Below are 24,265 nucleotides of genomic sequence, written 5' to 3' on the forward strand. Positions count from 1 at the left end.
TATACTTTTGTTGACATTTCCTTTGAAGTGTGATGCCTGCATTGAACGGAGGACCTCAGGTGTGGTCTGACCAGCGCAGAGTAGCACAAGATGATCACCTCCTTTATTCTGGATGTTATACTCTTATTAATACAGCCCAAGGTCACAATACTTTTTTGTAACAACCAAACCGTGCTTTTGACTCATGGATCATGATGAGTTTTCATTTATTCTAAAACCCTCTAAGCAACATCTCTCACTTCCTACGGTTGTACTGTTACATTTTGGAATTCAAATAGGTGACTTCATATTTGTCCCTGTAAACTTTGATTTTGCTATAGCGAGTCCAGCCTCATGACTGGTATATATCATACCAGCCTCTTGACAGCTCTACGAATTCTTATTCTGTCATCTCACATTTTGGCTCTCTCTCCCAGCTATGCGTAATTTTCAAATTTGATCTAGTGACATTAAAACAGAAAGAACCCTTTTGTGTGTGGTCGTTCAACTGGTTAAGAATCGCTTAGAATCCCCACATTTCTTTATATTGTCTCAAGAGTATGGTGAGAGAACGTTTTATTGAACTCCAAATACATTGTAGGGGTAGCATTCTCCTCATCTGCCCATCGAGTCACCCTATCAAAGGAAATGAGCTTGAGTGGGGAATGATTTGTTTTCCCTGAATCCATGCAGGGGCTGAGTGATCTTCTCTTCCTTTTGTAAGTGCTCACCAATCCTCCTTTTAATAATTTGTTCTCGAATCTTGCCTTCAATCAATATTTAACTCGTTGATCTCAGTGACACGGCAGTGTGCATCCCTTTCACCCTCCATGGGGTTTTCAAAGACATCACCAGTTGTCCTGCAACTTGAGCTGCAGGTCATCATAATGCCCTGGGCTGTTATTGACCTAAACTATGAGATGGAGTTGCTCAGAGCAGCTAAAGGCTCTCTGGGACTAGACTGCCTTGAGGAGCCTCTCTCTGGGGCTCACTTTGTCCCTTTGACTTTGAAAATCCTTCTCTTTGCAGAAGAGAAGGAACACAAGGGTTGCCTGGGAGGTTTTGATTCCTCTCTGTAAAACTATTAGCAAATGAAAAAGGGCGCCACATCACTCATCTGGTAACACCCAAACTCCTCAGCTGTTATGAAGACCTCCACAACCTGCCTTTCCAATCTGATTTCCCACCATTTAACTTGAACCCTCTACTTTGGTCAAGTCAGTTCCCTCACTGCTCCTCAAGCACATCTAGACCTTATCTCCATGCTCTGGCTGAGGACTTTCTCCCAATTTGGAATGCCCACTATTCCACCCATCCACCCAGATCTCATCATAGCCTTTCTTGCAATTTCTGTAACTCCTGTAACCTTTATCATACAATTGAAGTCACAGAGATTATGCATGTCACTCATATGATCATAGTTCAATTTTGTCTTCCTGACAGTATGCACACCAAAAGGGGTACGTTTTATCCCTCATGGTATATAAACCAGCGCAGGGCCTGGCCTACAGTCCTGATAACCATCCTCACTTCCAACAGAGATTTTCCACAGTGACCAACCTCTGGCCCTTCACACACACACCACAAGTTCAGATCCCAAGATAGCTGTGTCCAGCTCCTCAAATGACTAATATAGAAACTAGATAAATCTAGGGATGCAGGCTGGACCTGGTCTAGGCACTAATGATTTTTGCAGTGTGAAATCAAATATAACTATACCTTCGGCCCTTTAAACAAGAACCTGGGCTTTTTTAGCTGGGCTCAGGGCTGGCAGTCAACAAGGGGGCCAAGAACACTCAAGGCACGCCCGGACAGCACCGACTGTCAATTAGACTGAAACCCTGCCTGCCTTGGAGGTCACTCAGACCTTTTGAAGGTGCGAAGACCAACTGTAATCTCTCACTGATGGGTCCCAAATAGGATTGGAGCTGGGTTTGCTATGGCACCTTGAGTTCTTAGAGGAGAAGCAATGTCGAAATCTTCCCAACTAGAAAGCCTCCTAATTTGGAGGTACACACCCCCCCCCCAGAAGAGGAGGCCCAATTTGGTAATACCTGACATGGAGCAATGAAAGGATCATGACAACAAAGACTCTGAATTGATCTAAAATGGTCACGTAACCCAGCCCTCTCTGCCTTCAGGAAAGTGAGCACCATTGCTTCCCTTAGTCATTCACTCAATTTGGCAACTATTATTGAGGACTTACTACATGCCGTGATCAGCTCCTATCTACAGCAAAGTTTTGCCTTGTGTCTAACAATCTTTTCCCCTCTATCTGTCTCAGAAGAAATGGAGAAGAGATCACCATCTCTGTCCTGATTTAGGAGTTACATTTTAGAAGCACACTTGTCATATAGTAGGTGCTCTACAATTATTGAATGTTCCTTCATCAGCTTCTTCCTTTCTAAATTAAAAAAACAAACAAACCCTAGTCCTTTGGCACATTGTTTTTGCCCTTCTCCAGACCCTCTGCAGCTTTTCCACATACGCTGAAAATGTGTTGGCCAAGGGCAGACCCACGACTGTCTTCAAAGGCCTAACAAATACTAGGTAGAGTGGAGAAAGTTGAGGACCATGAGAAAGGTCATATGTTACTGGACTGCATTCCAGATCTGTTTCTAACACTGTGACATTGTGCTTTTCTGAGCCCATTTACCCAATTATAAAATAAGTGGGTTGGACTACATGACTCTGAGGTTATTTCTAATTCTAAAAATTCAGACTCTGATTACTTCCCAGTGACTCCATCCTAAATTTTTGTTATGATATGCTAGTATTTGAGTTAGTTTTGGAAAGAAGGAAGGAAGGGAGGGAGGGAGGGAGGAAGAGAAAGAAGAAGGTGAGAGGGAGCAGGGAGGGAAGAGAAAACCAGTTCTACACTACGGACTCAGACTCATTCAACTCATGACCCACCCTGCCAGCCTCTCCCCAGTTCTTTTTCCTTTTTTAACTAACCTGGGTCAAGTCAATCATTGCCCACCTCTCTTGTCCCCACGTACCATATTAGTATATTAGTCCTCGATTTTGGTCTTTGTACTGCCTTGTGTTTGTGCCCTCTGAACATCATCCTGTTGTGTTGGTTCATCTCCCTCATTTTGTCAGGGTCACTTTGAAGAATTCTATTCCTGGTTTCTGAGGTGTCAGCAACCCCACCCAACTGTCACACTTGATGAGCAGACTCCTGGTTCAGTCCTTCAAGTCACTGAGAATAATACGATACCATAATGCTAACTCTGTGGAGCCCATTGAATCTGTCCCCCAGGGTTGACAGGGAGCCGCTGATCACCATCCTGGAGAGGAATGCTCCCAGAGCCCCAGTGACTTCTCCAATTCTAATTCATAGACCAGGAAACCAGTATCTCTGGGGAGGAGAGGGCCCCTGCTCTGTCAGTCACCCAAGGCCAGGGAGTCCACATATCTGATGCTGCACTGGATTCAGACACGAAAAAGAATTTCAGCACGTTAGAGGGCAGACCTCCTCCCAGCCCCCAGTCCAGGACGAGGGCAGGGTGGTGGCAATGGTGGCAGTGACAGAGGCAGCAGCGGGTGGTGGCGGCGGCAGCAGAGTGGTGCAGTGAAGAAGGAAGTGTTTTTTTTGATGTTTCATTAGGAGGCCCGAGGTGCTGAGAGAAGGCTTCAGCTGCAGGAACCCGGAGCGTTGGGGGGTGGGGGGGCAGGGGGGTGGGGACTGCAACCTGATTAAGACTGGAGAGGCCTTCGTGCAGGGGGCCGGTAGTGTGCTGCCCAGACTTGTATCAGCTTAAAGGCACGGGATGCAGAGGGAGGCGCCCTGCCGGGAGGTCTGTTGGGCAAGGCCTGTGCAAGGGAGGCAGGCTGGGAGTGCTAACTGGATTTTTTATTTTTATATCAAGATACTGTGTTTAAAATTTTTACAAAGGACAAACTCCGTGGGTTTCCGTTAGTGTTTTAAGAACTTTTCTTTAAAAAAAAAAAAAAAGCCAACAACAACAAAAAACACCACCTTTTTGAAAGAGAAATGACAGACACAAAAGAGACTCTGTAAAGAAAATGGGGCGGATTTCTGATAGCATTACCCCAAGGGCAGAGGCAGAACCCAGATTGTACCCGGGGCACCGATAATCACATGGCCTCCACAAAACCTCCTTCACCAAATCTGCAGTCCCCTGCCTGGTATATCTAGGCCGATGCTCCTGGCCTCTGGGGGACGCAGGTCACCCTGTGGTCTCTGCAGCCCTCCACAGAGATACAGAGGTGGCTGGCAAGTTGCCCCCTAAGGCCCTCCAACCCCATCCAATGAGAGCCCCTTCCTCCTTCTCCCCATGGTTTTGCTGGAAACTGTTTCTTTCTTGGGGGCCATGTTCCTTGGTCGGATTGTGTGAGCACTGGGAGTTCCAGAGCCAGAGAGACCTGGGCCTGAAGCCCTCCCTTCCGGAGCTTCTTTGCACCCATCGGTTGGAGAAGCATTTGTTCCAAATTTTTTTTTAAAAAATCAACAAAAACAAGACCCAGAAAAAAGACCAAGTCTGGGGGAGAAAGAGCTACTCTGCTCTTTAAAGCTCCCAAGTCTGGAGTTGGTCGGTGGTGCAGTTCCAAGAGAGGTGGAAGGCGAGCACCAAGGGGGTGTCCAGCTGGTGCTTCAGGCTCCCCAGTAGTGTCTGTGGTCAGGCTCGGGGAGCCGGCTTCAGCTGCTGTTCCACGGGTCCTCAGTTCCCCAAGGACTCGTTTGCGTCCCCATTTGAAGGGTTTGTTCAGGTTTACTTCCTTATTTGTGTTGTTGCACATGCGGGTGCATGCCCACATCTGTCTATGTTTGTGCAGGTGGGTCTGCTGTCGGGTGTGGGTGCGTGCGTATACATATATGTGTGTGTGTGTGTGTGTGTGTGTGTGTGTGTGTGTGTGTGTTCGTGGATCCGGGAGGGACAGAGCCGGGATGTATGCTGTGCTCTGGGCTGCAGCTATACCCGGGTGGTGGAGTGTGAGTGGGGCAGCCCGGTACTGTTGAACCCTGCGGCAAAGGTGTTATAGGGGTGCAATGTCTGCAGCCCCACCAGGGAGTTGGGGATCATAGTGATAGTGTTGGGGGTCATGAGTGGGATGTCATCAGGGGAGCGCCGCAGGGTCAGCGTGTAGTCGGGCAGTGCAGTGAGGCGCAGGGTGTCGTGGGGGGGACCCGCCTCACACTCGTGGTGGGTGGGGCCCAGCTGCAGTGCTGCCAGCTCCTCCTCGGGAGCAGCTCCCAATTCAGGAGCCCCGGCTCCCCTCTGAGGGCTGGGCTGCCGCAGGGGCTCCTGACGCCGCTTGTCCTTCCGATAGTAGAGGGCGGCGAAGGCCAGGACATTAAGGAAGAGGAGGGAGGCCCCCACGGCGATGGTGACGCTTAATTCCGTGGAGTAGTCACGAGGGTTCTCCACCAGGAGCGGCCCTGCGTCCTGGTCCCCGTTCCAGGACCCTTGGGCGTTCTCGTTGCTGTAGGCGGGGGAGATGGCTGGCCGTTTGGTGCTCCAGGTCTTGCCATTGGGCCTGCGGGTGATGTGGGAGCTGTGGGTGGTATCCGGGGGCGGCACTTTGGTGGTCGTGGACGTGTAGTGGAACATGTCATGCAGGTTGTATAGGTGGGGCACCAGGTGCTTCCAAAATGCCACCTTAGTGGCACGGTAATGATCGCGGACCCTTGGCTTCAGGCCGATGTGAAGGTAGAGCTGGTCTCGGGGATTGTATTTGGACCAGGCCACTTCCTCAAAGCGGTTGGCCTTGGTGTGAATGAACTTGGTGTCCTGGGGGACCGGCTTGTTGGGATCCCTGAAATACCACATGGAAATCTGGGGTCACCACTCTACCTAGACGAGGAAAGGGTCCAGGATTCTTCCTCTCACACCCAGCCCTAAACCCCTTTCCCAGTCCAAAATGTCCCACCATTATTTCCATCTTTTTCAGGGTCCTTCCCTCGGTCCATACCCCTCTTTGTCCCCAGGCCTTGAACTCCTATTGCCCGTGGCATCATGGAAACCATTTCATCCTTCCCTACGCCCATCCTGTGAGATCAACCTATAGGACGCTTCTTCTTCTCACAAGCTACAGGGCACCCATCAATCTTTTCAGCTGCCTAATTTTTCTGAGAGCCCTTTAAAAGCTCTTTCTGAATGTACTTTATTCCCACTTCACATGGCCTCCGACCATCTAACCTTGAATCCCATAGTTCTGCCAGTAACTCTCACTCCTGCTCAGTCTTAATGCTGAGTTCTGAGCCTCAAGAAAAATTTTTAAGGGAAGGAAATGGCATGAAAGACTAGAAAGGGGGACGTAGGAAGAGGGATGAAGGGGTTACAAATCAAGATTTGGGGACTGTCTTAGGAAGGGAGATGATGGAAGAGGTTTGGGTAGAGGAGCAGAGGGGAGGGCATGCTGGGGTCCCAAAGAAGAACCCCCCAGTTTCTCCTTACCCGGTCTTGGCAAAGTTGGTCCAGTAGGTCATGACGACAGCACTGAGCATAACGTCATTCTTGGAGAAGTTGCAGGGGAAAAGGTCAGTGGGGCCTACCATAGGGACACCGAAAACGTAGGGTACTTCATCCCCATGAGCTGCGTCTGACCAAGCAGGCTTCATGAGGCTCTGGCAGTGATGGTAGAAGGCGTAGAAGTAGGTAGGCGAGCCATAGCGGGCGTGCAGATCAGCTGTCACCACTGAGGGCTCCACCCACTGGTGGTCAGTGAAGAGCGCCACCAGTGTTTTACGGCGGGTCTCAGGATTGTCACGGTCTGCCCAGTCTGTGTACATGAACTTGATGGTCTCCCGCAGGGTGTCCTTACCCTCAGGATAGCCATACAGATTGTCCACAAAGTTGGAGACTGAGTAGTCAAAGTCAGTGCCAGAGACACCATCCTCAGGGTCCACCACCCCTTCCACAAACTTGAGCCCCTCACCCTGGTTGACACCTAGCATGATGTCATAGTTGAGGAACTCGCCCTGTTCCATGAGAATCTCCGGGTCATCAGGAATAACATCACCGTCAATCACGGGGCCAAAGGCCACATGGTAGCGGGCAGGCTGGATGTCCTGCTCTACCAGCTCCTTGGCACTCTTTTGCCGAAGACAGTCCACCATGTCGACGGTGTCTAGCACGTTACAGCCTACCTTGTCTGCCAGCAGGCTGGTGTACTTCACTGGTTGGTAGTTCACAGCCCAGCTGGACAGAGCAGAACCACTTTGGATGATGGCCCTCTGGAAAAGCCCTGTAGAAAATAAGCAGCACCAGGTCAGATCTGTCATGTCTCTCACAGCCTAAGCCTCCCTTGTTTGTCCCTGAGGGACAGATTGAACACCTCCTCATTCCTTTGTTACTGAGGCTGCCCTCTGGGTTGAATGGACTGCAAAGGACGAGTAACCCTTTCGGCTGGAACGATGGGTTAGGACGAGAGGAGGGATTGTTGGGCTCCTTTCCTGACTGGTCCCCTGCCTGCTTCTTGCTTCCTTGTTCTGGGTGATGGTTGGTAACTTGGGGGTTAAGGAAACGCCAGGAAGAATTAACCCCTTGGGTCCCAGACATCAGCTTCCTTATGCTCCCTCTCTTTATCTCTCCTTGTCTTCCCCTCTTGCTTCCTGCCCAGCTGGGCCCAGCTCTGTGCCAGCACACCACCAGGGAGCTGGCGCTTCCACCACAAAGGGGTCTTTTTCATGAGAGATGAGAAATGCAGGCAGGAGAGAGCCTCACATTCTGGGAGTTTAGGGAAAGATTCCCGAGGGCAAAGGCCCTATGGTCTGAAAGTCTCCAGGGAACGTGCCCTCCCAGGCTGTAACCTCCACAGACACTTTCCTTTTCCTGAAGCTACTGATGCCTCAGATCCAGATTTCCCCCTAGGTGAGAGGGAACCAGTCCCCCAAACTCAAAAAGTAGATGATTCTTCCCCGCTAGGGAAAAAAGGTATCATTCTCTCTCTGGCCCCAACGTTCCCAAGTAAGGGAGAACCTGGCCCTCAGGTGCACAGTTCTGTTCCTCTAAGAGAAAGGGAGTTTACGGGACTTCCCTGGTGGTCCAGTGGTTAAGACTCCATGCTCCCAATGCAGGGGCCACGGGTTCGATCCCTGGTCAGGGAACTAAGATCCTGCATGCCGCATGGTGCGGCCAAAAAAAAGAGAGAGAGAGAGAGAGAGAGAGAGAGAGAGAGAGAGAAAGGGAGTTTGCACGGGTGAAAAAGAGAGGGAGAGAAATATAGATGAGTACTTAAGTGAGTCTCACTTTTTGAAAGATTATTCTCCATTAATCAGTTACAGAAAAACAGAGAGAATAAATCTCTTTTTTTTTTAGATTTTTAAAAAATGTCTTTATTGAATTTGTTACCATATTGCTTCTGTTTTCTGTTTTGGTTTTTTGGCCACGAGTCATGTGGGATCTTAGCTCCTGGACCAGGGATCGAACCCGCACCCCCTACACTGGAAGGCAAAGTCTTAACCTCTGGAACACCGAGGAAGTCCCAAGAGAATAAATCTTTAAAGCAGCCAGGTCTCCAGGGACACAGGCCCCCTATGAGACAGAGAATAGCAGCACACCAAGAAAGGCCTTCTCCTCCCAGGGAAATAGTCCCTAATCAGAGGAGGCACCGTTCCTCTTTCCAAACAGAGGCACCCTCACAACTAGTCACTTCACCCTCCTTGGTGGAAAAAAGGAATTCCTGTTCCTGTACTGTCACCTAGAAACATATTCTAAAGGAGGGATGTACATCCGACATTCCCCACATCCCAACTTAGTCTTCCCTCACGGAGTCCCTGGAGGGATAGAGACAGAATTTCTAGGTCAGAGAAGGTGATTTTTCTCCTTCAGAAAGACAGGCCTTCTTCAAAGAGAGACTGCAAGTCTTTCTGTTAGAATATCACTAACTCGTAAGGTCGATTTCAGTAAAAATCCGTGTCCTCTGTTACGGCCTTCCTTATCTTGGCGAAGGACACTTATTTTGGGAAGATCTCTTCTTTGTGAGAAGCTCATCTTTGCCTCTCAGAGGTAGAAAGGGCTCTTATAGTCCAGAGGTGAAGAGAATGAAGAGAACACTTCCTGCTGAGCAGAAAAAAAGGCCCTATTTGGCCCCCTTGGAAGGGTCACTGGCAGGGGGACCCACAGCAAGGAGAGAGGCTTCCCTTCGGGCTAAAAATGAAAGTCTCCCTTAGAGGGGGTTGTACAGCCCGGGGGCGGGAGAGGTGTGGTCTGGAGTCTGATAAGAGCTCGCCATCCCTCAGGCAAAGCCCACCCGCAGGTTTGTAATCCTCACTTCGGTCCCATCGCCCTCCCCACCCCCCACCCCGTCAAGGGCAGTTCCCATCTTGCACAGACTTGTTCTTCAGCGCGAAAGGCAGAGAATGTTTCTTACACCTAAAATCTAATTTCCTCTCTAGAGCTCTACCCGAAGTCATGTGTCTTTCCCACACGGAAAGACTTCCCCCCACCCAAAAAGAGCCGCTGTCCTTCAGAGAGAGACATTCTACTCCCACGTTCCTCAATAAGACTCCCACATCAGGAGAACATTCCTTTCTCAAGATGTAAATGGGATTCTCTCCTTCCCTCTCTCACAGTGGGAGAATTACATCCTCCCCTCGAGAAACATTTCCCTTCCACTTCTCCCCAAAGGGACACCGAGCTGGCAGGTGAGGGCTGCTGACCCCCCTGGATGCTCCTGGGACATGGAATTGGGCACCCTGGAGGGACTGGGGCTCAGGGTCGGTGGCCAGCACTTGTCTAGTTCCTGTTTCGTTCCAAGAGCTACTCACCCTCAGAGTGATGCGACAGCGTGAGGAGGCTGACACAGGACGCGCCAATGCCCGAGCCAAAGACGGTGATACGGCGGGGATCGCCTCCGAAGAAGGCGATATTCTCGCTCACCCAGCGGAGGGCCTGGATTTGGTCGAGGAGCCCATAGTTGCCCTTGGCAGCCTGATCGCCAGTGCTCAGGAAACCTGGATTCAACAAAGGGCACGAGGACAGTGAAGGTGGAGGGATGGAGGATTTGGATGACGGTGACAGTAGGGGGCATGAGGACGGAGGATGAGCATGCAGCGCAGCTCTTTCCACCCAGCTAGCATTAAGCATTGCTCCTTTCTGCAAGGACCAGTGCCATCACTATAGGAAGGATCGGCTTCCTACCTCCCACCCATTCTCCAGTTTGGAAGGCGAGGTCTCCAAACCGTTCAAAAGGGATGTCTCCAGCTGGGAGACTTAAACTGCAGGAACTGCAAATGACCAGGACCCAGCATCCTCTGCCCTGATGTACCAGCCGGGACATTACCCTAGCACGTGGCGAGATAGAGTGGAAAGAGCAGGGACCCTGGAGTCAGTTTGGTTTGAGTCTTGGCTCTACCACTTACTGGCCATGTAGCTTTAGGCAAGTTATTGAGAATCTCTGGGCTCTAGTTTCCTCTTCTGTAAAATGGGGATAAAATACTTCAAAGGGTTGTAACAAGGATAAAAGGAACATAAGCATCTCGAATATGCTCAGCACATTACACATCTATAGTTACTTCTCTTTCCCCATCCTTCTGTCTCTGGAGGAAGTGAAGATGCCAGGAGGCTACAATTCCTAAGCCCTCCTTGCCCCTCCTGTCCAAGTTCGTCCATTTCCACTTCCTTCCAGGGTCTCGGATGCCCCCTTCTCTCCATTCCCACGGCAGGTCCTCACTTTCCCCTCCTCCAAGACCTAATGAATCGGAAACTCTGGGGATGGGGCCCAGCAATCCGTGTGTTTAACAAGCTCTCCAGGTAATTCTGATGCCTGCTAAAGTTGGAAAACCACTGGGTTAGACCATCTTTTTCGTCTAGTGGAGAAATGGGGAAGTCAGTGCAGAGCGGTTACCACAGAAACAGGTCTTCCTGCCCACCCACTGGGATTTGCTGCTGAGGAGACATGTCACCATGGAGACTACCTTCCCACCCACCTGCTGGGATTTGCTGCTGTGGAGACTTGTTGCCATGGCAACTACCTTCCCGCCCACCTGCTGGCTATCCCACAGAGATGTCCTATATTCCCCCCCACCCTGCTTCCATTTTAGTCTGATCTTGCTGCTTCATTTCTTCTCTTTTCCTTGATCCTTAGGCTCCTCGGAAGGCTCTATCTTCTCCTGTCCTAGGCTGTTAGAAAGGTTCTTTCCAAGTGGGTAGCTGTGGTGCTCCTACACATTGGAAACCTATACCTGGGTGAGTATTTTTTGACCCCACAGTTAAAAGCTCATTCGTAGCCCCTGGGATCAACTTTGTGGGAGGCCATGTTTGAGGAGGCTCCCTCAGCTCACAGAGAGTTCTCTGACGGTCCTGGTAGTCCACGGGCAGAAGCTGACCTTAAACAGACTCAAGCAGGCACAAGACCCCATCACTGTCTTTCTTGAGTCCTTTTGTTTCTAGTTTCTGTAAAAGAGCTCATTTCACCCTCTTCAAGTGTGTTATTAATTTACCTTTGGTGCAATTAAGTATGTAAAGTACTTAGTTATTCCTCCCAGGACCTAGTCACAAGCCCTCTTTAGCCCCAGGTTCCCGATGAGGAAATGAGAAGGAATTAGAGAAAGCCTGAATGAGGATGAACGGAGGAGCTCTTGTTCCTCTAGACAAGAGAACCAGCTTCTCCTTTGCCTGGCTCATTCATAAGCTGAAGTTGCTCCTGCAAGTCTTAAAGTATGCTGACCAAGATCCATCCCAGCTGTCCAAGCCTTGCGACCCTCCAGCAAAAATCACTATGTGTTTCTCTTAGCCTGCCTGTCCTCTCTCCCTCCTCTCTCCTTCCCCCGTTTTCTCTCTTCCTTTTCTCTTATTTTCGCAATAGCAGACTTGGCTTCAGTCTTTGCCAAGGTATCGTCCAGTGAAATGTGTCAAGTACGTCTGTCCTAACCAGCAGGAAGAGCCTGCATTTGGATGCAGTAGATTTCTCCAACATGAACCAATCTCCTGGGTTAGAAACAAAGGTCTGAAAGGGCTGGGTGGAGGATTTGACCATCACTCTCTGCTCCCTCAGATCCCACAAACCTCAGGATAAGAGGCACTGAAGCCTGTGGATGATGTCATGCCAACCATCCTACTACAAGCGTCCTGCTTGAAGTGCTCTACGCAACAGGCTCAGGCAGATGATACAGCAAACGTCGCCGACCACAAGCACACAAAAACCTGTCAGTCTGGGAGAGCGATCGCTCGCTACTACCTCCCCAGTAACTCAGTCACCCACAGAAACCATGTGAGAATGAGGGCTGAAACACCAAACTCCATAAACTGTTAGAGCAAATCTGAGCCAGTCTCCCTGGGCCCAAGTTTATACTGCAGTGCATGGTAAGCTGCTTGTCAACAGAAGACAGGGGAATCTGGCACATTGTATCAAAACCAGGTATCTGTGTCACCCAAGGCTTGACATTTACCAGGTTTTCAGTTTGCCTGAAGGGTACCTGAGCAAGAATGTAGGATTAAATTCTGAAACCCAGAATAAAACTCGGCAAGCCCCTACTTCCTCAGCCCCAGGGATACCCACATCCTGTATCCTGCTGGGGTCCCTTTCTTTTGTTGGTCTCAAGCCCAGTGGGGGCTTCTCCAATTATAGCTACCCCTCTGCCTTGGATGGGAATCCGTGGAATAGCCTGTGACATTCTCCAAATACCTGAATCACCAAGACGTCTAAAGAAGCACCTTGGAGGAAACCATCTGTTTGGGCTCCGGCCTCAGAGAAGCTGATGGGAGGGAGGGTGAATGAATGCATATAATTGAGGTCCAAAACTGGCCACCTGTTCTGGGATGTTTTGGGAAACAAAACAGCAAAGCCTCAGCTCTACAGCAAAATCCCCAAGATTCAGGGACAAACCCGTGTTCTAAATCTGGCGCCAAGAGACAAAAACATCTTGAACGTACCCAGAATCCAATCAGCGGCTTATTGATTACATTTGTGTTCCAGAGCAGGCACTAAAGGGTACACAGGAAGTGGTGGGGAACTTCTGGCCAAATCTCAGTTTATGGCTCCTTTCTGAGGTTTGGGTAATATTAGTTTGATCATTAACTATTTAAGCCCAAAGAATAAAACTCCTACCCCGAGATGTGCTGTTCTGGTTATCCAAACGAGAGGAGGTTATAAGGTGGTGGTGGTGGGGTCTTTTAACCTGAATTTCGTGGATAAGTTTCAGTGGGATCCATTAAATAAGTTCTGTAAGTGTGTGTGTGTGTGTGTGTGTGTGCGCACGCGCACACATGCATCTTTGGGGGGAAGAGTCCATAGTTTTCATCAGAATTTCAAAGGGGTCCAAGACTCCCCAAAAGGTTAAGAACTTCTGATATACAAGCTTAAGGATTAGAGCAATTGAAGGGTTGTGAAGTAATCAGCAAACCAGGATATCATAGGGAGCGCTCGCCAGCAATAATAGCCTTCCGTGCAGCCCACAGCTCCCAACTGACACTTCAAATCCTGAGTCTCTCCTCTGTCTCCTTTCTGCCTCCTTTCTGTGTGTCACTCTTATCCTCTTTTCTCTTTCCCGTCCTTTCCTTCTCTTCCTTATTTTCTCCTCTCTTTTCCCCCCGATGCTCCACTCTCTCTTTTGTTTCATTCCTACCTGGTCCGATCATCTGGAACTGAAGCATATTCTTAGTATTCTCCGTGCTTTCCATTGATCCTCAGAGACTGGAGCTTTGTCTTGATAATTTTTAAAAGCAACTGAGTTGAATATTTCCTATCACTCTCATTTAGAAAATAAAGTAACACAGTTACTTCTGGCCTTCAACTACCATGCACTTGTGCCTGTGTCTCTGTGTGTGATTACGTTTGTATACGCATTACTCTTCAGGAACTATGCAGCCCAAGCATGTGGGTTTGCAGCCACCTTCATGGTACCATTTTTACTATCAGAGACTCAGATCCCCTTTCTCAACAGGACAGAAAAGCTTACAGAACAGGGCCTTGCCATGATGTCTGTGGCAACTCAGAGAGACAGAGGAGCAGTGGCAGAACCATGAAACCCAAAGCCCACTAGACTGCGGAGAGGCCAGGGAGACGCCCTGCATATGTCACACCCAGCATCCAGGTGCCGCTGAAGGGAGCGCAGGCTCCACTTTTTTCAGGGAATATCATTTCTCTCGTCTGAACCCCCAAAAGGTGTCTTGCTATCCCACATAGTATTAAGGGGAAGTCAAGACAAGATTGCCTTTCCGTGTACGTAGATGCACCCAGAAGTGAAACGCAGCTCTGGGGCCTCTGGGATGCCAACTACCAAAGCCACATACTCAAAAGCAAATTAAAATAGGGTCCTGTCAGCCAACAAGCCCTGGAGTAAGCCGTGCCTAATTGCTCGTTCCGCACCCAGGCCTGCAGACCTGAGAAACAGCCCAGACACCCACTGGGGCTCAGGACCCCAGCCCTCCGGGCAGGAAGTTGGCTTCTTTGTGCCACTCCAGGGCTATGGGGCCGCGTGTGCCCTCAGAGGCCTGGGTGAGCATCCGAAAGGGAGCAAGGCCGTGTGTGCTTGGTCGCCCTTTCTGAGGCACTTGTTTGCCTCAAGACCTTGGCCACAGTTAGGCATTAACAGTTACCAAGGGAGGCACAGGGTAGAGGGGCAGCCTAAATCACCAAAATAAGCGTGTGGGTGACAGAGTATGTGTGGGGAAGGGCATATGGGTGTGTATCAGGAGGTATTTGGGAAGTAAGTGTGTGTGTGTGGGAGGGAGATGGTGTAATGGGTGGGAGTGTATGGGGATGTATGTGTGGAGAGAGTAGAATAAATGTGCAAAGTATGTATGTGGGATACGTAAGTGTGGGGTGTGCATGAGTGTGCATACGTGTATGGATATGGATGACCAGGTGTGGGGATATGGATGCGTGTATATTCGTGGGGTAGGAATATGTAATATGTATGTATTGGACATATGTATGCCGGATGTGTATAGGAAGAGTGTGTGTGTGTGTGTGTGTGTGTGTATGTGATATGGGTACGTGTATCGGGGCCTGTGGGTGTGTGTATAAGGGGGGATGTGTAAGCATAGTGCATGGGATGTGTATGTAGATGTGGAAGCAGAGATATGAGGGGTATGTGCGTAGTATCTGTGTACTGTGGGCTGGGGAGGTGTGGACGTGCAGGCGTGGCTCCCGCATGTGTAGGGAGGGGAACGCTGGTTGGTGTTTGTGTAGGGAAGGTGAGGGACATACGTATGTGTGTGGCTGTTGGAGGAGAGGTGGATGTGGGGTGTGTAGGGGGACGTGGATCTGTCCGTGTATGTGTGGAAGGAATATTTGTGTACATTCAAGGTACATATATGTGGGGTTTGGGCGCGGATGTGGACGTGCAGGGTGTGGGTCTTTGTGTAGACTGTATTATGGGGGTAGAGGAAAGCGTGAGTGTGGGGGCACGTGTGGTGTATGTGGGCACAGATGTGGATACAGTGATGCGGAGGGAGAGATACATGGGAACGTGTGTGTGTGTACGCGTCCATGGAAGGTGAGAGAGATCTGTGTAGGTGTGCGGTGTGGATGTGGAGTGTAGAGAGGCATCTGGGTATGTGGATACGTGCATCAGGGAGACTATACGTGTGCAGTGTGTATGGAGTGGTGGGGGAATGTGCATATATGTGAGGGGGTCTGTAGATGTAGATGTAGGGGTCTGTATGTGTGTGGGTATGTATGTGTGCTTGGGGGGTGGTGAGCGAGAAATAGATGCATGCTGGTGGATGTGGGCAGCGTGGACGGTGGACATGTGAGGGTACGTGGGTGTATGGATATGTGATTGGCTAGAAGGAGTATCTGTGCATGTGTGGGGTGTTTAGGGATGTGGGGTGTGTGGGTAGGGATGAGGATAGGACACCAGAAAATGAATTGACTCTACAAAACTCAGCCAGGCAAAAGTCTGGAACCAGAGACCTGGCTGGAGACCTAAGAGAAGGTGTGAAGTTTGAATTGAATTTCCAGTGGCATCTCAACATTCCAGGAACGGGCCTAGGGGTGCCGTGGGGAAGCCCCGGGCAGTTGGGTAGGGGCTATGGGATAACAAGGTCGTGGCCATGGTCGTTAGCACCAGCTAGAGAACCAAGGCGGCCTGTTCTCAGCTCCTCAGCTTTCTTTCCTCCCTCCTTGAGAACCCAGGCTTCCTTCTAGGCACCCAGCAGGGAACCATACCTAGCACTCCAACCCGATAGTTGAGGGTGATGACGATGACGTTGCCATAACTGGCCAGGACGCTGCCGTCAATCATGTTGCCTGTCCCTTCCATGTAAGAGCCTCCATGGATGTAGACCATGACAGGCTTAGCGCCACTGTCCCGGATGTCTGCAAGGAGAAGGGGTGAGACACAGGCTGGGTAGGCTGCCCTTCCTCCCCCACCCCCGCCAGCCCTGGGTGGGGGGGGTGTGGGCAGCAAAGCTATCCCAGGTGCCAGGACACCACCGCCATCTCTGAGGGCAGGACTCATGGGGCTGTTCAGCCCGGAGCTTGAGCATCAGCCAGAGAACGCTGGACGTCGGTGATGTTTTTAAAGACTCTGGTTTCAGGTGCCTCCCAGTAGAAGGCAGCCAGGCGTTCCTGATACAGCTAGGTCTACAGAGGCCGTGGCTGGGCCCTGGGGGACAGGGGGAGGGAGGAAGAGAAAGGGCAGGTCCCTTAGATGGATCAGTGAGTCCCTGCCCCGGGCACCCAGGAGTCCTGGGACCTGACATGGCTTTAGAGAGCAGGGGCTGGGGAGCCCTGAAACCCCCAGGACTAGACCAGTTACATGGAAATACGGCCATTGGCAGCAGCTGGCCCCCCAGTGCAGACAGAGACAAGAGGGGCGGGAATAGGGGGTGGCACAGGAAGAGAACAAGGGAGAATGTGGGGACGGGGGAGTGAATGGCAGAGATGGGGTGTGTGTGTTGTGGGGGGGGAGAACCTCACTGACATGGTTTCTCAGCCATGTGCTCGTTTACCCCATTCTCCCCGGGCATCGGGCAGACTTATCTGGAAACACTGGGGATGAGGAAGAGGTGGGGGCAGAACTGAGGATGAGAGAGCCTGCCCCCAGGCAGCTTTAAGATGAAGATGGAGCCTCCGCAGAGGCCACTCAACGAGAGACCTTTAAGCGGCTGCTCCCAAGCCCCGAGCAGTGCGGCGACAGGGCTGGGCGGCCACGAGAAGGCTCCCAGCCTGATCACCTCGACCTGAAGCCTCTCGGCCTGTGAGCTGGACCACACTCTGCCACACCGGCACAGCCCTACCAGCCACCAGTGGGCCCCCCTGAGCTGTGTGGCCCCCAGGCCAGGTCTGGGGCGTGGAGGTAGAAGGGAATGCTCTCTGCTGCCGAGCAAACACAGCCTGTTTTCCTGAGGAGGAAGGAAGACTGGTTCAACCGTCACCCAAGGATCTTATGCCATCCACTGACTGGGCTGTGGCGTCCTGGCCTCAGCCCGGTGATTTGGCCCAGTCCTGAATCTAATGCAGCCCCTGGCCCTGAGGCCATCTCTCTCTTTCTGGGCGAAGGCCAAGGAGGTTCTAGGTGGCGCTGTTCCCCAGCCCCTGTGACTGTCACTGCCTCACTCCTCAGTTCAGCATCCTGCTGGGCCCCTCTTCCAGGAGCCAGCCTCCCCGCAGAAACACAGGGGCTCCTCGCCATTCCATTTCCTCTGTGCCTCTCCTCGCCCCCCGCCCCCCTCAGTCCTGCTTTCTCTCCACTCTCACTGCTGCTCAGTAGGGGCAGGTGCCCGTGAATCACAGAAGATGGGGGAGGAAGCTGTCTCTGGGCAGTGGGGACCGGGGCGAGGAGGATGCCCTCCCCATGGCTCTGCTCGTGGTCCCCTGCTCCCGCCAGCCGTGTCCATCGCCCTGGAACTCCCAGTGGCCGACCAGGCCAAAGATGGATGAACAGCCCAACGGCCTCGTACAGGAACAGAAACACACCAACGGACGGACAGACAGACAGACGGGGCTTCTCCCCATCGAGAGGGGGAGGGGCTCTGTGCCATGCACCAGCCGCCACGCCCTGCAGCCCCCAAATACCTTCATCTTCATCCCCGTCATTATCCGCTAAGTCCTCGCCCTGTTTCTTAGCGCCGGATCCTGGGGACCAGACACGGGGAGACACAACAGCACAGAACAGAGAACAAAACAGAGAGAGAATTCAAAAACAGCATGACTGCAGTGTGGCCCAGCAAGCCAGCTCTGGGCCTGGGCCCAGGACAGGCAGGAGGGATGGCAAGAACTGAGGGAATGGGTGGGCTGAGGCCCAGACCTTCATCAGGATGATAGTGTTGCAGGCCCCTGCTGTGCTGGCCTCCCTGTGCCTCTCTGTCCCCAACAGCCTGTCTCACCCAACCACCTTCCCAGCTAGGAAGGAGGTAGCAGCAGGTGGGTCAGGGCACAGAGCCAGAGACCCACTCAGGGGAAGGACTTCTCCCGGGTGGAAGGGGCTGCACGTGTGTACACAGGCAGGCTGAGCTGGAGAGCAGGGACAGGCACCAAAGGTGAGAGGCGGCATCGCCAGCACGTGTAGATACGGATATGAGCTGTTAGGGCAGAGCCAGGGATCCCAGCCCTGAGCTATTCGGGCCCAGTGGGCAGGCTCCAGCTGGGCCTCAGCTGACCCTGATTCCCACAGGAGAAAATGGGAGATGCAGCTTTCCCTCCGGTCTTCCTCACTGGGGCCTGCTCTGGGTAATGGCAAATGGGGTTCCTGCCCACAGGAACCAGGCCTGAGAGCAGCAAGCATTGCTCTGAGATCGAAAGAGAGCCAGAGAGGGATGGAGGGAGAGAAGGAAGGGGAAAAGGAGAAAAGGGACATGAGAGAGAGAGAAAGAGAGAGAGGGGGAGAGAGAGAGAAAAAAACAGAGATAGGAATAATGGTAGCAGCTCCTACCATGTACCGAATGGTTACCATGTGCCAGACACTCTACTTCTGCCATCCTGTCTGATCCTTACACCCCAATGAGGGAGGGACTATCTTTATTCCTGTTTCACTGATGGGGAAACTGAGGTTCAGAGAGGCAACGTGACTTGCTTAAGATTGCACAGCTAGGAAGTGCTAGAGGTGAGATCCAAACCCAGGTCTGCTTGATTCCAAAGCCCATGGTCTTTCCACTGCACCATGCCACCTTTCTGGGATGGGGGAAAGGGAAGGGAAAAAATAAGTCAGGAAAGAGGTGGAGCATGGGGGGGTGGAGGGGAGGGGAGGGAAGGAGAGAAAAGAAGAGACCCGAGGAGAGAAGAGAGACGTTTAGGGCCTGGGTGAGCTAGCCCCAATTCTTCTCATTCTAAGGAGATGAGAAGTTCATCTTGAGAACGGCTTTGAGAAAGAGGACCCACTGCCTGGGTGCTAGTCAGTGTGTGGAAACGGAGGTCATTCTGCTGGCACCCCAGGGCTTATCCTCTTGTCTAAGACGTCAGATACTCTCGGCCTGGAGGCAGCAAATAGCCCTCTTTCTCAGCTGGTCTGGGTTCCCTTACAGCTATTAATCAAAACAGGAGCCGCCCTCCAATTACAAAATGGCTTTGTAACCTGGGCAAGAGCCCAGCCTGAGGGGCAGAAACTGCCGCCGGCTTCCCGAACCTCCCTCCCGTGGCGCCTACCGTCTTAACACCTGATGACGACGACGGTGCTGCCCTCAGAAACCCTGTGGGACATGGGGCGTCATCACCCACACAGCAGACAGCCCCCCGAACGGCAAGGAATCATCCATCCCTAAACATGAATTCCCTCCAACTTGATGGGGGTGGAGGTTGGGGGACAGGGCCTATCTTCCCCAGGAAATCCTTTGCTTCCCCTGGACCCCGACTTAGAAGATGCGTCCCGTTTGCCCCCCTCTGGGAATGTCCCTGGGTTGCTGCCTTGTCCCAGCCTCCTCCGTACAGAAGCATTTGCTCCCTCAGCACTCGCTGAGCAACTCCTTGCTGCCACGCCTGTCCCCCACCCCCAGGCCAGGTCGACCACCGTCCCCCAGCCCAACACTGTGCTGCGGCAGGAGCCCAACCGGGCCAGCCCTGCCTGCCCTGCACACATCACAACTCTAACCACCTCTGGGGACGGGTCTCTCCCGAGAGGCAGACTTTTAAAGTCTGTTCCAAAGAGCCAACAGGCCCTGGATAGGGAACTCATTTGAGCAGCTAAATGACCAGATGCCCTCTCCCACACTGTCTGGAACCCACTTCCCAGCTCGGCCTGTGGAACTTAGCTAAACCAGCTGAGTTTCAATGCTAGGCTAGGCGTTTCCTCAGAGTAGCGATCAGGTCTTCAGTTATTTCTAAATCTTTCCTCCACCTCGTATCCCTCCACATCCCAACAGCACCTAGCACGTGGCCTTGCCCATAGTCAACAATCACGACTGGTAAGTGTTTGAACTTGACTAGAGCGTCCAGTTGGCTCTCTAGCCAAACTCTCAGGACTGGACTGGACTGGACTGGACTGCCCTAGGCTCTTAATGGCGCCCTGGGGGATCATTGCTCCTAGGAAATGGTTAATGTCATCGCCTCCCCCTCCGCCACCCTGCACCCAAGTAAGCAAGTAACTAGCAGCAGCAGGTTTAAGAGACCCTCTTCCTGAACTCTTTTATACGTGAATGGAATGTTAAGACCAGAATAGTCCCCTACCACCTTCAGGTGCAGAAACAGAGGCTCTCAAAGGAAAAGACTTGTCTAAGGTTTCACTGTGAGTTAGCAGCAGAGCTGGGACTCGGTCAGGCTTGTGGCTCCCAGACCCATACTCTTTCTGTGGCACTGCAATGCGTCTTCATTCGTGCAAAAACATGTTTACTGATTGCCTTCTGAGTGTGAGGTCCTGGGCTGGGTGTGGAGAGGTGGGTGTAACGCTTATCCCCAGGGCAGCAGACCTCACTCAAGGCTTCAGTGAGCATCAAAAGTGCAACAGGCAGATCGCCGGGCTCTGCCCGCAGAGATTCTTACTTAGTAGAGGGCACTCAGCCCCAGGAATCTTGACGGCCCCACCTGGGGGAACCCCGCCCTATGATTTTCAAAGGAAAACAAACTCCAAGCTTGCCAAAGGGTAGGGACCAGGCTGTGCTTTTCCACTTGTTCCTTAGTCTTACTGTTTCCAATTCGGTTCAACCCATCCACATTTCACCATTTGTTTCAGAGTAGGGGAGGTGGGAATGACCAGATGGGAGTTGCCTCGCATGCTACAGTGGAAAGAACACGGCCCTGAGGGTCAAGAGACCCAGGTTATGGTCCAGGCCCTGCCACAGACCAGCGACGGGGCCTTGAGCAGCAGCAAGTCACTCCCCTGGGCCTGTTTCCTCATCTGTAAAATTGGGATACCAATTCCTGCCTCATAAGCTTCCACAGAAGTGTGGGGGGGATTTTCTGAGGTAAGTATGCAAGCGCTTTGCAGAAAACATAAAGTGGTATTTGAACAGGAAGAGTTATTACACTGGTGGAGGGCGACAAATTCCTCCCGGAAAGAGGGTCAATTTGCAATTCGGGATCTCGCGCCTCCTTCAGAGTGCACAGTTCCTGGAGACCCCCAAGGTCTGCCACCAGGCTAGCTCGGGTCACTCAGCTAGGCCCTGGCCAGAGGTGGTGAGGGGGGGGCAGGGTTGCTACACCTGGCTACAGTTTGGTCTAAGCTCCACCGCTGGGGAGTTGACTCTCGACTTTCAATCCGGGAAAGAGCACGGAAGGATGAGCTGGTGGCTCCCTCACCAGGCAAAGGTCAGAGCCTCTGGCTCCATCTTGGCGGCTTAGAGTTTCTCCTGAGGTGTCCCAGAGGGAACCACTGGCTCTGTCTTTGGCACACACTTTAGGGTGGACTTTGGGGCTGGGAAGTTTGGAAGAAATGGGGTTGCTGCTTCTGCTCTGAACCTGCCTTAGGCCACCAGAGCCTCCCTGAAGAGCAGCCGGGGCCCTCGGACGAGATGGAGCTTATGCTTGCTCACCGACCGCCCCCTGAGCCTGGGCTACTTGAAGGAAGGCTGGGTCCTCGGGGGCAAGGGCAGGTGGGCAGGCAGCCCTCCCTCTCTCTCTCTCTCCCTCCCCGCCGGCTCGCTACCTACCTCCTTTCCTACAAATTTTCTTGTTGGGCTTTCGGGCGCATTCCTTGGAAATCCGCTTTACTGTAAAATGAATAAAAAACTAAAAAATAACAGGAGGCCTCTGCCCAGGGGCATGCACCCGCACCCCCCCCCAGGCCCCAAGAGCTGCTCTGCAGGCGGCACGTGGCAGAGAGCCTGTCCCACCATCTCCTTGCTTCTGTCACTTACCTTAGTGTGACCCCCGCGGGAGGAGGCGTCAGCTAGTGAAAGAGGAGGCACCTAAGCACTGCCCACCAGGCTTGCCCCCTGCCCCCCAGACACACCCAGCTCCCTTGGCCACACACACCTACCACCTCTCCGAGCAGGTGGAATGGCAGCAGGGGGGCCCGGTGGCGCCAGCATCCTCCCGCGGGCAGCTGCCAGCAGTGACCCATACTCCCCCAGGGAACCCCCATCCAGCACCTGGCCCTAGACCTGTCAAAGCTCTCAGGCCTGGCCAGGCCCCTCCTGGTAACAGTGTCACTCACACATGGGAGCTCAGACAATGCTGGGAGAGGAAAGAACAGGGAGGAGGAAGGGGGAGGCCAAGCAGAGTGATGGTTAGAAGCATTTTCACAGACAGACAGATGCATGCAGCAGGGCACACCACCACATGCCAGCCACAAACACAGCGGGGCGGGTGGGAGGCAAGGAGGGCACAGTGCCTGGCCGCACTCACCATCCTCCGTGGGCACATAGACGTTCAGGTAGAGGCAGTCTTCGTTGGGCTCCTGAATGTAAGTAGCGACGATATCCAAGTTGGCCGTGAACCAGACAGGGAGCATGACTTCGGGCACAGCTGTGTGGATGTTCTGGGGGCACACTGGGGGAAAGTGTGTGGCGTTCCGGATGCCCGACCAGGATGGGGGTGGTTCAGGGGGCAGGAAACGTTTCTCGCCGATGGGGGGGGCTGCGTAGGGCACCCCAAGGTATTGGTCCACAGGCCCCAGGATCTCACTGGGCAATGGTACCCGGGCACCCCTTAACTTCCCAAAGTGAGTATTGACTGTGGGTGCTGGGGCCTGGGTACTGGCCCTCAGCACCAAGCTCAGGAACCACAGGGTGAGGCACAGGCTCCGGCCAACTGTGGGCTTGGGGCTCAGGGACAGCGAGGGCAGGCCAAGCCGCCGCCACATGTTCCGGGCCGGGGGACTGGCAGGAAAGGCAGACTCCGGGGTCACAGCATCAGCCCAATAGGCAGCCCCTTCATGGCCACACTGACTTGAACCTCAAAACTGAGCTCTCGAGGGACACCTACAGGTGCCCGGCAACGTAGAGAGCAGGTCTTCCAAGCACCACAGCTTCAGAAAGGGGACTCCCTCAGGGCCAGACAGGCCTGTGGAAAGAGGGAAGTATGCGTCATCCAAGATGGTCGCAGAGGGCTATGGAGTGGGTCTTTGGGGCCCTGCTGCGCTTGGGCTACTCTCCTACAGTTAGTTGGGGGAGGTTTCCTATGCTCGGGGTTCCAGGGACCCTCAAACGATCTCCACTGCCAGTCAGAGCCATTCGCTGTGTCCGGGCCATGGTTGGAAAAGCCAAGGGGGTCGACAGATTGACAGTTGTTGCCACTGCAAGTTGCCAGTCCCCGACTTCAACTCTTCAACCAATGGAGCTCATCGGGGTCAGCTGGAGCCAGAGTAGCATATGGTAGCAGGCGATGGGAGAACAGGAAATGGAGCTCAGGCTCCTGGGCACGCTGCGTGGACACTGAGCTCCTAGCCCCCCAAGATGCATGACCCCACACAGGGACCTCAACGTCAGGAGACGGTAGGATCGTGAACCTCACTCTGGGACTAAGGCAGAAGAAGGGAACACAGCAGATAGGCAAAGGGGCCCCCAGAGAGACCCCGTCTCCCTCTGGCAGGGCAGGGGGCAGGACAGCCATTCACCAGAGTCCCCAGACCCTCCTGTACATTTCTCAAAGCCCTCACTGCTCCCACATCCTTAAGCCTCGGTCCTTTCTGTCAGCTATCCCTAATTCACATGGGGTGCCAGAGACTGAGGCAGAAAGCGTTCTGCCTAGCACCCTAGGCATTGTTGATGCTCAGCCAGTGTAAAATAAACAGCAGAGTGCGGGGGACACCCACTCAGAGACTCGTAGAAATAAACTCACAAACACTCAAAGAGGGAGTGAGAGAGCAAGCCGGGACCACAGACACCGTGATGTTCACTCACAGAGACATACATTCCAAACCCACAGAGATAGCCTCATATAGTCTCACATTCTGAGACAGAGAGCTTCACAGAGCCAGAGACTCACAGAGAGATACCTTCAGAGACACACGCAGAGACTTACTGAAACATAATCACACACACATCGCATAGGTAAATAT

General features: G+C 52.6%; 1 protein-coding gene across 4 annotated transcripts; it reads right to left on the reverse strand.

The window, feature by feature from the left end:
- Window positions 1-3,884: 3,884 nt before the first annotated feature.
- Window positions 3,885-23,068, reverse strand: NLGN3 (neuroligin 3; the record flags this gene model as incomplete). 4 transcript variants are annotated; one of them, XM_081221917.1, is made up of 7 exons in its annotated part: window positions 3,885-5,760; window positions 6,402-7,191; window positions 9,716-9,901; window positions 16,063-16,212; window positions 17,914-17,973; window positions 21,915-21,974; window positions 22,612-23,068. In XM_081221917.1, the coding sequence occupies 7 exons, from the start codon at window positions 23,066-23,068 to the stop codon at window positions 4,917-4,919; spliced, it is 2,547 nt and encodes an 848-aa protein (XP_081078043.1). In that variant the 3' UTR covers window positions 3,885-4,916. The 4 variants fall into 4 exon arrangements, with proteins under 4 accessions (XP_081078043.1, XP_081078044.1, XP_081078045.1 ...); XM_081221918.1 differs by lacking the exon at window positions 21,915-21,974; XM_081221919.1 differs by lacking the exons at window positions 17,914-17,973; window positions 21,915-21,974.
- Window positions 23,069-24,265: the final 1,197 nt, after the last annotated feature.

This window comes from Mesoplodon bidens, assembly GCF_964165515.1.
Source record: "Mesoplodon bidens genome assembly, chromosome: X".
Classification (NCBI taxonomy): Eukaryota; Metazoa; Chordata; class Mammalia; order Artiodactyla; family Ziphiidae; genus Mesoplodon; species Mesoplodon bidens.